Here is a 12,976-nt window from a genome sequence, read left to right on the forward strand (position 1 = left end):
AGGAAATAAAGCTGCGTTTGATGCTTCTGTATGAGAGAGAGAAAGAGAGGAGAGTGGGGTTGGGCTGGGCCTCCCAGGATATTGATTAGATTCTGAAGGTCAGAGAAGTCCCCAAGATGTCAGTGGAGAGAACAGTGCTGGCAAGGAATAGCGGCCCAGTGCCGATTTACGGAATGAAGGAGCTCACGGGGGCTGGGGGACAGGATCAGGGTGTTGGGAGGGAGCTGGAGTGACAGAGTGTCCAGTCAAGCAGACCTGGACAGTCTGGGGAGGGAGAGGGACGGAGGGCCCACAGAGGAAGGCGGGGAGGCCCCGTGCCTTGGTGGCCCAGTTCGGAGGTTCCCAAAGGGGGGGGTTTCTCTCGAGGGTGAGGGTGAAGGGAATGCAGGTCTGGGGGCCAGACTGCAGGAGGGCTTACTTCCAGCAGAGGAAGCAGAGACGGGAGAATGGGGCAGCAAGACAAGGGCCGGGCAGACGTCCCCAGCCCTGCTGTGCGCTGGGCTCCGGGAGGGACCTGGTAGTTCTCCCGGCTGTGACCGGCAGAGGGCGCTGCAAGGCAGCCTGAGAGTGCCGTGTGCGCGTGCGTGAGTGGGGCCGGGCGGGAGGAGCCGCAGGAGTCCGGGAGGCCGCCAGGGGGCGCCGCGACCTCTCGTTCGGAGCAGCCGGGGTGGGGAAGGGGGTAGCGGGCTGGCGGGCAGAGGGTGACTTCCGGCCAGGCTGCGCTGGCCCCGGGGGCTGTGAGTCAGCGGGGTTGGGATGGTGAGGTCACTCTCGGAACTGGGGAGAGGAGGACGGGCCATGAGTGCGTGTGTCCCTCACCGCGGCGCACGGCACCGTCCTTCCTGGGCCTTCGCGGTGGGGGGACCCCTGCCGCCGCGGGGCCGGGCCCCCAGGATACAGGCACACGCATGCACACCCCGTCACGCGCACGCGTCTGCTGGCGCCTGCCCGTCATCACTCACCCACAGGGCAGTTCGATTCCTTTTCCTGGAAGTCGGGAAAACCTGCACACCTCAGAGACAGGAGGCAGATCAGAGGAGCAAGAGGGCCGGGAGCCATGGGGAGAGACCCAGAGACAGCGAGGCGAGGCCGGGCAGGTGCCGCGCTGCCCAGCTCCTGGGCCTTCTCCGCCCTGCACGGACACCCCAAGCCGGCGGTCTCGGATGCGAGCATGACTTCCAGGCCCACACACCCCGCATTCCTCTCCTCACCAGGGCTCACCGGCCCCACCCTCCGCCCTCCCCACACAACCCAGCCACCATGGCGAGGGAATGGGGCTGTTTCCTCAGGAGCTACAGGGAGGAAAACGATCCTGGGGCCAGAGTAGACCCCACTTCATTCTGTACTACCCTGCGATTGCCTCGTCAGTGCATTGTTAGGGACGTCAGGCGTTTAGCGGGAACTGAGTGGATCAAGACCAGGATGGCCCCTTGAAGGCGGGGCCTGAAGAGAAGGCTGAGGAAGGGGCAGTGCCTGTCCCTGGGCTCCTAAGGGGGGTTGTCTGAGAAACAGATCCTCACAGAGATGGAGTTGAGACGGCAGGGGGATCCCCCAGCGGGCTCCTGGCGGGGAGCTGGAGGGGCTTTGGTTTCCCGGCCCGTCACCAACACTTCCTCACTGAGTCTCCCCCACGGCTGTAGGCAGGGGTCCACCGTCTGACGAGTGGATGAGGAGAGGCCCAGAGGTTGACACAGGGCTGGAACTGGAGTCCTCCCCCCTCCCCAACACCTGCTGTAGCAAGTGGAAACGGAAGCCTTCTCCTGGCTTTGTCGGGCTTCCTGGAGGAGGGGGAGCTGCTGCAGGGATGACTCAGCACTGTGAACGGAATCCAGCCCTGACCCCCGCGCGCGTGTGTGTGCACGCGGGGGCGCAGGGGAGATGGCTGGGGAGGGGGATCAGCACCTCATGCTCATGGGGGGCCCACCCTGCCCCTCTAGGAACTGCCGAGCCCCCTGACGTGTGGTTACCTTCTCTTTCCCACATGTCTAACGTGGGGACCCCTTAGGGCTTCCTGTTCTCTTGGGAGGAGGTCAGAGTGAATGGATAGAAGTAGAGAAGGAGGCAGGGGCCCGAGGGTTTGGTGAGATGGACTGTCCAGGTGCCCTCCCACTACCATGGTCCCCGGCATCCCCCCAGACTGCTCTGACCCCCACCCCGCCTCCCCATCCCTCCCCTGTCCCCACCTCCCCACCCCCAACTCCCACACACTGCCCTGACCTCACTGGGGCCTTTGTCCCAGCCTCAGCCACGTCTGTAGGACTGTCTCCTGCGCAGGGAGAGAAAGGGCCCCATTGTCCTGGCTGCCTAAAGACTTCCAAAAATGCTCAGCCGGTCAGACCCCCGGGGCTGGGAGGGCTCACCCTGGGGACTGCAGTCCGATCCCTGCCCGAAGTGAGGACCCAGGTGCCCTGGCTCCCATCTGCCTCCTCCAGACCACACAGTCCTTCCTGAGATCTCACTTCCACTCTCACTTCCACTCCGCCTGCTACAAAGCAGCCGGCTTCCTCCTGGGAAGGAAGAACTGAAAGACTCAGCAGCAGAGCTCCAGGAAGGGGTGGGGAAGGGGGGGAAAAGACAGGAGAAGAGGGAGAAGGAGGAAGAATGTGAGGACGCTCGCCCCCCGGAGGACTCTGGCCGCTGATCGTCTGAGTGGGTGGATCTGCAGCCTGTGTGTTTATTCCCTGATGGTTTTCCTTTAGTCTTTGGCTAGCTTGTTAGCCCAGGGAGGGCTGTTGACCACTTGGGACTGGGGCATTTAAGGGGAGCAGTCCACAGCCCCCTGACCTGTGTTCTGTGGACCCCAAGAGGTGTCTAGGGACTCTTAGGAGCATCGGCAGGGGACATCTCTCTGTGCCTCAGTTTCCCCACCCCATCAAGGTGAGCTGAAGTTCTCTGTGACATGTGAGGTGAATAGAAAAGGAAGGAGCCCAGGAGAGACCAAGGGATTTGGGAGTTGGCAAGGAACCAGGGAGAGGGAGAAAAGCAGGTAGCAGATGTGGAGAGGCAAAACTGGGGAGACAGGGAGAGAGAGTGGGCTTGTGAGTGGTGAGCAAGACTGAGCAAGGGCCCGGGAGGGGCCAGAGCCAGTGAGGCATCTTCCCAGCCGCAAAGCCTCCAGCAACCCTTCCTGGGACCCTGGGGCCCTGGCTTGTCAGCAGCTAAGTCCACAGCTGCTGAGAGCTGGTTTCTCCATGGTGGCCCCCCGGCATCTGCCTCGGTTTATTTCTGGAGCCGCAGCTGAGTCATGGGGGTGGGCAGGGAGAATGGCGCTGGAGGAGGGGAGCTTGCGGCTCCTGGACAAGACTGGAGGGGCCTATGGGGTCTGGGCCCCCTCCCATTGTCAGGTTACAGGAGGGCCGTCCACCCTGGGGACCCGGGAAGAATGGGGCCTGGGGAAGACGTGGGAAAGCAGGAGCCAGGTCCATTGCTCCTGGAATTTGGAGAAGAGACAAGTGTGATCTGGGTGTGGGGGTGCTAGGTTGGAAAGGGGCCCCCCAGCAGAGACAGAAGCAGAGACGTGGATGTGAGACAGGAAACAGCTCCCTGTTTCCTTCTGCTTCCTGCCCCAGACTCGGGGGTGGGGGGGGTGGGGGCCTCACCTTAGGCCATTCTGTCCCTCCTCCTTCATTCAGTCCCTTCCTGGTTTAGTCCCTTGAGACTCTTCGGTCTTTCTAAGGTGGGCCCGCGGACTTAGGAACAGGCGCCTGGGTCCTTTCTTTACCCACTCGCGCTGCTGCGTTCACAAGAAGCGTCTCTTTCCCCAGCTCCCAGGGAGACCCATCCCGCTGTGGGACCCGTCTCCCCCCAAGCAGAGCCTCTGCTGCAGGGTGGAAGCGGGTCTCGGGGGGCCCGGGGGCCCGTCCCCAAGCCCAGAGTCTTCTTGGGTTTCCTGGGCTCCGGTGGGCTTGGTCTCCGTCCCCTCCCCTCGCTGTGGGCAGCCCAGAGGGCACATTCCAGCTGAAATTAAACCACATTCCTTCTTGCCTGCCTGCCTGCCAAGGATACCACTGCAGACACAGCAGCTGGGACACCAAAGGGTCAAGTGGCAGCAGCTGGTCCCCCAGGAGGGGCGGGGGGCGCAGGGAGCTGAGGGGCCAGGGCGTTTGGAAGCAATGGATGAACTCTTAAGTGTTTGATCTGAAGAGGCCCCAGCGAGAGGGGCAGCCAGCAGGGGGCGGTGTAAGGTTAGACCCCGGGGAGCCACAGCCTCATGGAGCCTCAGGTGGCGGGGCCCCAGCACTGCCTTCTCAGACGACCCTGGACAACACCCTCCCCACCCCTCCATTGGGCACGCACAGCCGGCAGGAAGCCCGACGGCCCTTTAAGAGGCCCCCCTCGGAGCTCCCTTGGCCCGAGCCCAAAGCCCAGGCCTTTGATTCCCTTGGAGACCCAGCGGGTGGCCCCGAGGTGGCAGAGCAGGGACAGCATCAGCCTGGCTGAACGGAGCGCTCAGCCCCTAACCTCACCCTCTGGCGCCTCGGCCTGCATGGCCTTATAAGGAAGTGCCCCATACAAACCGAGGAAGCCACCTCCGGCCCCCCACCCCGCCCCCGCCCCGATCCGAGGCTATATTTACCCGGCAGAGGCCCCAGAATAACCTCCCGCTTGTCCTCGTGTTGGGGGGGTGCTGGGGGGTTGGGTGCTGCCTGTTCGCTCCCTCCTCTGGGGACTCCACCCTCCAAAATGCTTCCTGTCGTCTGACCTCATCACAGTTCCTGCCCTCATTCATTCCCTACCTGTTTGCTGAGCACCCTGGGCCCCCAGAGACCCTGGGCTGGACAAAGTCCGCGCTCTCCTGGAACTTTCTGAGAGGACGGGGTCCGCTGAGCTGCGGGCCCCGGGGCCCTCCCGCTCCCTGGCCTCTCCTGCGGCTCCTGCCCAAGTGTGGCCTCTCTGCGGGTAGGTACCTGGGAGCTCTGTCCTGGGCTCTCTCTGGGTGACCCCCAGGCCACCCACCCTCCTGCTCTTGTCTCCACCCTGGCCCTCTCTCCTGAACTCTGAGGCAGCTCCTCCGGATTCGCCGGCTCAGAAGATGGGACCCCCTTCTTCCAGCTGCCACACCCCCTCCGTCCCCCACAGTGGGCCCCCAAGAGCTGAGCTCCTGCCTCCCTTACTGCTGTCCTCTTCGTGCCCACTGCCACAGGGGCCCTGCTCGGACCACTGCAGTAGCCTTCCTGAAGCCCATCCTGGCCAGCACAGGTTATACTGAAAATGCAGACCTGGTCCTGCCACCTGTGGCTTCAAGCCATCAGAGGCTCCTCACGCCCCCCGGAAGACGTGCACACTTCCCGGCCGCCTGGCAAGGCCTCAGCCCAGAGACCCAGACTCTCCTTAGCCTCCCTGCGAACCTTCTTCCCCCTCACCCTCCACCTCTGGCCACACACGCCTTACCTCTGCTCCTCAACCCCCTGGGCTCTCGGGTCTTGCCCCAGGATTTTGCACATGCTGCTCCCTCTGACTAGGATCCTTTCCCTCCCCCTCCTTCCCCGTCCCCCTCCCCCCCCAGCCCAGATCAGGTGAAGTTCCCCAGCCCCTCGGCTCTGCACTCCCACAACCTCCTCCTCCTCGGCTCTCTTCAAACGTGACTTCCATTCAGGAGCCCTTGTTCAGTTAGAAGGGGGTAAGGAACCCTGGATTCTCAGTGTCTGCACAGTGACAACACATAGTAGGTGCTCAGCAAATATCTGTTGAAAAGTGACACTCCTCTTATCACTCCCAGAATGGCGCTGTTACTGTCCAGCCTTCATTTCTCTTGCTGCATCGACAGACTGCCATTTCCAAAGAGAACACACCTTCCACTACTTACCCCCTTTCCGGAAGTCCTGACCTCTAACTCACATCCTTCCCCCTGTTCAGGACTGTGGGGGTGACTCTGTAGGGGACCAGGGATCCCAGCATCAGGGGGCAGGAGGGACACCCGGGGACAGGGAAGGACTGCTCGGCGTGGCCTCTGTCCTTGGCCCCTGGCCCAGGCGGTGGTGCCCGAGGGCCTGGGGAAATCAAGCACAGGGCTCCTCTGTCCCATGAAGAGGGGCAGCGGGTGGGCCCTACTTGCCTGAATGCCGAAGTGCTGGCCCCCGGGCCCGGCGGGCTGGCGGGCTGAGACCAGGCCTTGCCAGCAGTGGGTACAGGAAGGAGAGCGGGGGCCTTGGGCTGCCAGAGGGTGGGGACAGACAGGATCCTGCACCCAAGGACAGGGGTGTGTGTGACATGAGGGCCTCGGCGCCCAAGACAGACTCCTGAGTGGAGAGGGAGACAGCGGGAGTCTCTCGGGGCGCCTCCTGTCCGTCCACCCCTCTTTGGCCAGAGGACCCGAGTGCGAGCCAGTGGGGCTAGGACTGGGGCTGGGGTTCCATCCTCTCATTGTCCCCCTGCCTTCAGCCTTGGGCCTGGGGAGAGGAAGAGCCTGCTCCCGGACTTGGGCTGGCCTCCAAATGTGGAACGTTTGTTCGGTCGCCCCTACCCCGCCCCCAGCCGGACACTTGGAGGGGCTGCCTGCCCTTCCTTCCCGTGGAGCTGAGCCAGGAATGGTTTCTCTCTGGGTATCCTGACTTCAAGGCCTCAGGCCCCACCTAACCTGGGAACCCCTGGTCTCTCCCTGCCCCTCACAGGGACCTGGAGCACTCCTGGGGAGAGAGGTGGGGGCGGGGAGAAGCTGTGGCTGGGGGGACCCCAGGCCGAACCCCAGTTGGCAGCACAGCCCCTGGCTCCTTCACACCTGACAGCTTCGGTTTACCCCCACCTCACAGCCTCGTCCCATCTTCGGGAGGCAAGTCCCACTGAAGATCTAAGCTGCAGCCCCCCCGCCCCGGCCTTCCCCAGCCTCCTCTTGCTCTTCCTGCCCCCAAGGCACCCCCCCAACCCCTTCCCCGTCACCCAGCCCAGCGCCCCTCACTGCGGCTGAGTCTGAGGTCCAGAGAGGTTAAACACTGACCAGAGGCCACACAGCCTCCCTCATCCTGCTCTGACCCAGCCACTTGGAGCCAACATTGCAGGCCAGATGACTGTTTGGGTTTGGAGGCAAGGGGCTCATTATCCTGGCGGCACTGAGGGGCCGGGGGAGCGGGGGGGATGCACAAGGTGGGGTGGCCCCAGGCCTAATCCCTGTCATCAGCGCTGTGGGCAGAGATGATGATGGGCCTGACTTCTGCCAGCACTGGGGTCACCTGGACTGCCACCCAGCCCTCCCCGGGCCCCATGAGGCCTTCCAGTTCCTTCTCTCCTCAGAGGCAGCCCCTCCCCAACATTAGCTTCTTCCCCAGTCACCATATCCTCTACTCCGCCCGGCCCTGAGGAGCCCCCACACTGGGGAAGGAAAAGTCCAGACTTCGGGGGCGGAAGAACTACTTTATTCAGGCAGGGATGAGCCAGACACAACATGGCAGGAATACGGGGGTCAGGACCTGGGAGCACACCTTCACCCAGTGGCCAGACACCCCGAGAGGGTGCAGCGAGGGGGGACAGGGCTGGTGAGCCCTGTGGTGAGGACCACCACAGCCCCCTCCCCTGGGAGGAGCCCTTTCCAGATGGCAGGAGGGGGAGAAGGGGTGTGGGAGGAAAGGGGCCTAGTCCTACAGTGGTTCAGCTGGCTGAAGCCTCATGGGACAGCAGGGTCGGAGGGGCTGGGTTGCATTCTGGAGCCCCCGTTCTTGGGACGCACCCCCATACCACACCCTGCTTCACCTTGGCCGGCCAGCCTCTGGGACAGAAGCCACAGGTCAAGGGATCATAACTTAAGGGTGCTGCCTCTGAGCAGGGAGGGGGCTGAGGGACCCCCCTGACATGTGCGCACACACACACACACACACCCCGAGTCCTCAGTGAGGGAGGAGCTCTCCCTAGTCCTCCCCTGAGGACCACGAGTCGACATCTCCTTCCCTTGGAGTGAACTTCAGGAACTGGCCCACGCCAAGGTGAAGAGGAGGTCCTGCCCAAGGGGCCTTCAGGGCACTCCCCTCGTCCTCCTCCTCTTCCAAGGCGCTGCCCTGGTCCGCCTCAGGGCCCCCCAGTTTCCCCTGCCCTCCTCCCTCGGACTGCTGCAGCCCGTTTAACACCCCCCCATTCACACACTCTAACTCCTCCTTCAGGCTGGGGCCCTGGCCATTGACACCCAGGCTGTCCCCCATGCCCAGGCCCATGTCTCCCACCCCACTGAGGGTTCCCAGAGGGCCGGGGACCTGGTCCTCCCTCTCCAAGGGAACAGGGCCAGATTCCTCGTCCGAGCCCGAGGGCTCTGTGCTGTCCTGGGACTCAGTCTCCAGGGCAGTCATGCCAACATCGGCTGCCATGCCCCTCAGGCCATCATCCCAGGGGATGCTGCCATCTGTGGTCTCAGACCCCAGGAAGTTCCCTCTCTGAGGGCCACTCAGGGCCGGGAGGGGGCCCACAGAGGACCCTGGGCCCCACTGGTCAGCCCCCGACTCCCTCCCATCTTCTTCCTCTCTGTCTTCCTCTCCGTCCTCCCCACTCTCTTCCTCATCTGCAAACCCATCGGACTCCCCATCCCCGTCCCAGGCTGCAGACTCCAGCAGCAGCTGAGGCACTTGGCCTGGAGGTTCCACAGCCTCCCCGGGGATGCTGGGAAGGAGAGAACCCTCGGTCTCCAGGTCCTCAAACTCCTCCGACAAGTCAGAGTCCTGACCACATTCCTCCTCCTCTTCCCCAGGCTGAGCCCCACAGCCCTCAGGGGCCGGAACAGAAGGATCCCAGCCTTCCTCTCTGGCCTCCCCTTGAGGGGAGGGCCTCTGCTCTCCAACCAGGTCCCACCTGGGGGAGGCCGGGGACCGGAGATAGAGGCGCAGGGGAGTGGAGTCAGGAAGAGTCTCCCCAAGCTCATCAGCCTCGCTGTCTTCTCTGTTCTCCTCCCCCTCTTCCTGGAGATCCTCAGGGCTCCCCTCAGAACCCAATTTCTCCTGCTCCCCCTCCAGCCTTCCCAGAGCCTCTGCACTGCCCTCCAGCCCCCAGCCCACCTCCTGGCTCCCCTCAGCCAGGAGCTCGAGCCCAGGGGCATCTCCAGGGATTGGGGTGGGCGCCCGGGGCTCAGTGGGCCCTGGGCTGGGGGGCCCCAGCACTAGCTCTGCATCTTTTCCTGCTTCCTCTGACCCCAGGGGCCTGGGCTGAGGGGTACCCCTACTGCTTCCACTGTGAGAGGGGCACTTGGTCTCAGCGGGGAGCCCCGCCTCTGCTCCCCACGGGGCCTCCGGCTCTGCCTCCTCCCAGCCCCTGGGAGGCTGCAGGGGGTCTGTGCTCTTCCTGGACAGGGTGGAAAGCTCTGGGTCCAGAGCAGCTGCCTCCTCTGGGTCCTTTCTGGGCCCTTCCAAACCCTGCATCCTCTCTGCCTGCAAACCTTCCTCGCCCATGGGTGACGCCTCCCCCTCCTCTCTGGCCGGGGGGCCTGGGTCCTCCAGCCCCACCACCTCCTGCTCTGGTCCCTGCCGGCTTCCCGCAGCAGACTTGCCCACAGCTGTCTCTAACCCCGAAGTGACCTCTGGGGAGGCCTGGCCACCCCCCAGGGACTCATCTCTACCTTCCAACACCGGCTCTCTCACCTCTGACACTCCCTGGGGAGCTTGGAGGCCTGGCACCCCCACTTGCTCCGGCTGCCCTTCGGGGTCCCGGAAGCCCTCAGTGCCTCCCTCCCCACTGGCTCCCTCAACTGGGACCCTCTGCTCTTTGGGCTCAGGGCTCCCTGGGTGCCCCTCTCCTGTGCTCCAGACCTCCCCTGCGGCCACCAGCCGCAGCTGTCCATGCCCCACAGACTCCTTCCCGGCGAAGCCAGCCCACTCCCTCACGTCCAGCTTTGCCTCAGCCTCCTGGCCCGCTGCCGCCCTGCCAGGGGGCAAATCCTGCTCCAGTTCTCGGTCCCCCACCACATCTTCCCACCCCTGCTGGTTGGCAGACAGTGGCAACTCCTGTCCTTCCTCTTCCAAAGACCTCGGCAACTCTGGATTCTCCATCTGCTCGGGGGTCTCTTCCTCGGTCAGGTTCCTTTGACTTTCCTGACCTAGCTCTTCCAGAGGTCTCAGATTCTCTAGGTTCCACCCTCCCAGAGATCTCAGTGATTCCTGGTCCCCCTTATCTAGGGGTCTCAGTGTCTCTCGGTCATCTTCCACAGAGTCCAGTGCTTCTTGAATTTCCTTTTCTAGAGGTTTCATTGTCTCCTGATTCATTTCTTCTGGAGACCACAGTGACTCTTGAGTTTCTAGAGATTTCAATATTCCCAAGTCTTCTCTTGCAGACTTTAGTGACTCTGGATTCTCAGTTTCTGAAGATCTCATTGTCTCTACATTCTCTTCTTTTAGGAACCTTAATAACTGTTGATTCTCATTTTCAAGAGGTCTAAATATCTTCTGGTCTTTTCCAAGAGACATGTGTGGCTCTGGTTTCACCTTTTCTAGAGGTCTCAATGTTGCCTTGTCTTCTTCTACTAGAGACTCCCCTGGCTCCTGGTTCTCTTTTTCTAGAGATCTCAATGTCTCCAGGTTTTCATCTTCTAGAAACTTCATTGACTCCTGGTTCTCTTTTTCTAGAGGCCTCAATGTCTCCTGGCCTTCTTCTTCTAGAGACCCCACTGGTTCCTGGTTTTCTTTTTCTAGAGATCCCAATGTCTCCTGGTTTTCCTCTTCTAGAGACTTCACTGGCTCCTGGTTCTCTTTTTCTAGAGGCCTCAATGTCTCCTGGCCTTCTTCTTCTAGAGACCTCAAGGACCTCTGGTTCTCTTTTTCTAGAGGTCCCAATGTCTCCTGATTCTCATCTTCTAGAGACTTCACTGGCTCCTGGTTCTCTTTTTCTAGAAGTCTCAGTGTTTCCAGGTCTTCTACTAGAGACCCCACTGGCTCCTGGTTCTCTTCTTCTGGAGGTCTCATTGTCTCCTGGTCCTCTTCTTCTAGAGACCTCAAGGACCTCTGGCTCTCTTTTTCTAGAGGTCCCAATGTCTCCTGGTTCTCATCTTCTAGAGACCTCACTGGCTCCTGGTTGTCTTCTTCTAGAGGTCTCACTGTCTCCTGCTCCTCTTCTTCTAGGGACCTCAAGGACCTTTGGTTCTCTTTTTCTAGAAGCCTCAATGTCTCTTTGTCTTCTTCTTCTAGAGACCTCAGTGGTTCCTGGTTCTCTTTTTCTGCAGGTCTCAAGGTCTTACGCTTCTCATCTTCTAGAGAGTTCAGAGATTCTTGGTTCTCTTTTTCTAGTAGTCTTAAGTTTTCTAGATTCTCATCTTCTAGAGACCTCAGTGGCTTCTGAGTCTCCTTTTCTAAATCTCTTTTTGACTCAAAGTTCTCTTCTAGAGACCTTACTAACTCTTGATTTTCCTTTTCTGGATATAAAAATGTCTCTAGATTACCTTCAAGAGACCTCATTGGTTCTTGATTCTCCTTTTCTAGAGATTGCAATGTCTGTGGGTCCTCTTTTCCTACAGGTTTAAGTAGTCCTAGAGTCTCTTTTTCTAGAGGTCTCACTACTTCTGCATCCTTCTCTTCTAAAGACATCAATAGCTCTTGATTCTCCTTTTCTAGACCTTTTGATGTGTCTAAACTCTCTTCTTCTAAAGACCTCAGAGATTCTGGATTCTCCTTCTCTAGAGATCTCAGTGCCTCATGGCTCTGTTTTTCCAGAGACATCAGTGGCTCTTGAATTTCCTCTTCCACAGACTTCAGAGTTTCTTTTTCCAAAGGACCCTGGGAGTCCTGGATTTCCTTCATGTTCAGATCCCCATCTTCTTGCCATGTTTCCTGCTGCAAACTGTTCACCATTTTTACCTCTATGGCCATTTCTTTCTCTGCCAGCCCCCAGATTTGCCCTTCACCTTCTTCCTGGAATCTGCTGGCCATTCCAGACCCACCGGGTTCTCTACCTTTGGCCTCTAAACTACAGGGGTCAGGGCTGAGGGGTGGGGCCAAGGAGGTATGATCCTCAGGGGACTGGCCAGTACTGGCCTCTTGTTGCTCGCCTCCAGGCTCCTCTGGTCCTGGCAGGATGCTGGAAGGGATGGCTACCTTGGCTTTAGAGTGCAGGGCCTCTGGAACCTGCTGCCTCCCAATCTGTGGCTGGAGCAGGGAGAGCGGGGCATCCTGGGCTCTGATCTCTGTATCTGTAACGGCACAGGGAGCCAGAAGTGTGGGCGGGATGGGGGTGCTGGCCAAGGTTGGGGTACGGGCCTGGAGGAATTCTTGGCTCTTCAGAAAGCCTGGCACTGGTGTCTCAAGCATATCAGGCAAGGGCAAGGAGAGGGAAGTAGGGCTCAGGGCAGTGAGCAAAGGTCCCAGATGCCGGCCCTCTGGGGTCCCAGGGAAATGCAGCTCCAGCTTAGGGTCTGGAAAGGCAGAGGGGAAGAAACAGCGTCAGTAGGGACTGGCGGTGGCCCGGAGCTTCAAAGCAGCTACCACTTCTGGCAAGAGCGCCCATGAGCCCTGCCCCCACCTTCCACGGGCTGGGCGGAGAGTACACTCACTGCTACAGGAGGCCAAGGAGTCAAGACCTAGACTGGGTCTCCCAGGAGAGGAATCACTCTGGGGTATAAAGGGCAAAGAAGGAGAGAGTGGGGGGGAGGGTCTGGCCCCTCCTCTTACCCTGGCAGCCGAGGAAAGCCTTGGAAGCGCTGACGGGGGTCTGCAGCCGGGAGTTCTCGGCCTCTAGGAGGGTCCTGCGGATGAGGGAGGAAATGCTGGGTCAGCCACCCACCCGCAGGCCTCTGGCAAGCCAGCCAGGGAGGACTCGGCTGATCCTGTGTCCCTGGCCCTGCCCGATTCCTCTTCATTTCCACTGCAGCACAAGGCCACGCGTGGGATTACACTTGGCTGCACCCGGGGTGTCCCATGGACACACCCCACAGCATCACACGCTTACTTGGGACGCAGGGCAGATTCCCACACAGTGCGCACACGCCCACACAGCCCCCCCCCCCCCAGTGATCTCATCCATCCTGTGGGGCCCATTCTCATGCTAATTGCTGCCTTTGTCCACAGTGCCCTCCGGAGGGCCT

The 12,976-nt window shown here is 60.9% G+C and overlaps 1 protein-coding gene across 1 annotated transcript in view; it reads right to left on the minus strand.

The window, feature by feature from the left end:
• Window positions 1–7,333: 7,333 nt before the first annotated feature.
• The window catches only part of NES (nestin), a 9,234-nt gene continuing 3,591 nt past the window's right edge, over window positions 7,334–12,976 (minus strand). The window contains exons 4-6 of the mRNA XM_044916007.1: window positions 12,564–12,637; window positions 11,224–12,307; window positions 7,334–10,698 (exon numbers count right to left, since the gene is read on the minus strand). Of these exons, the coding sequence (XP_044771942.1) occupies window positions 7,839–10,698; window positions 11,224–12,307; window positions 12,564–12,637 (4,018 nt within the window). The 3' untranslated portion in view covers window positions 7,334–7,838. The remainder of the gene's footprint in view (window positions 10,699–11,223; window positions 12,308–12,563; window positions 12,638–12,976) is intronic.

The sequence above is a fragment of the Neomonachus schauinslandi genome, chromosome 6, assembly GCF_002201575.2.
Source record: "Neomonachus schauinslandi chromosome 6, ASM220157v2, whole genome shotgun sequence".
Classification (NCBI taxonomy): Eukaryota; Metazoa; Chordata; class Mammalia; order Carnivora; family Phocidae; genus Neomonachus; species Neomonachus schauinslandi.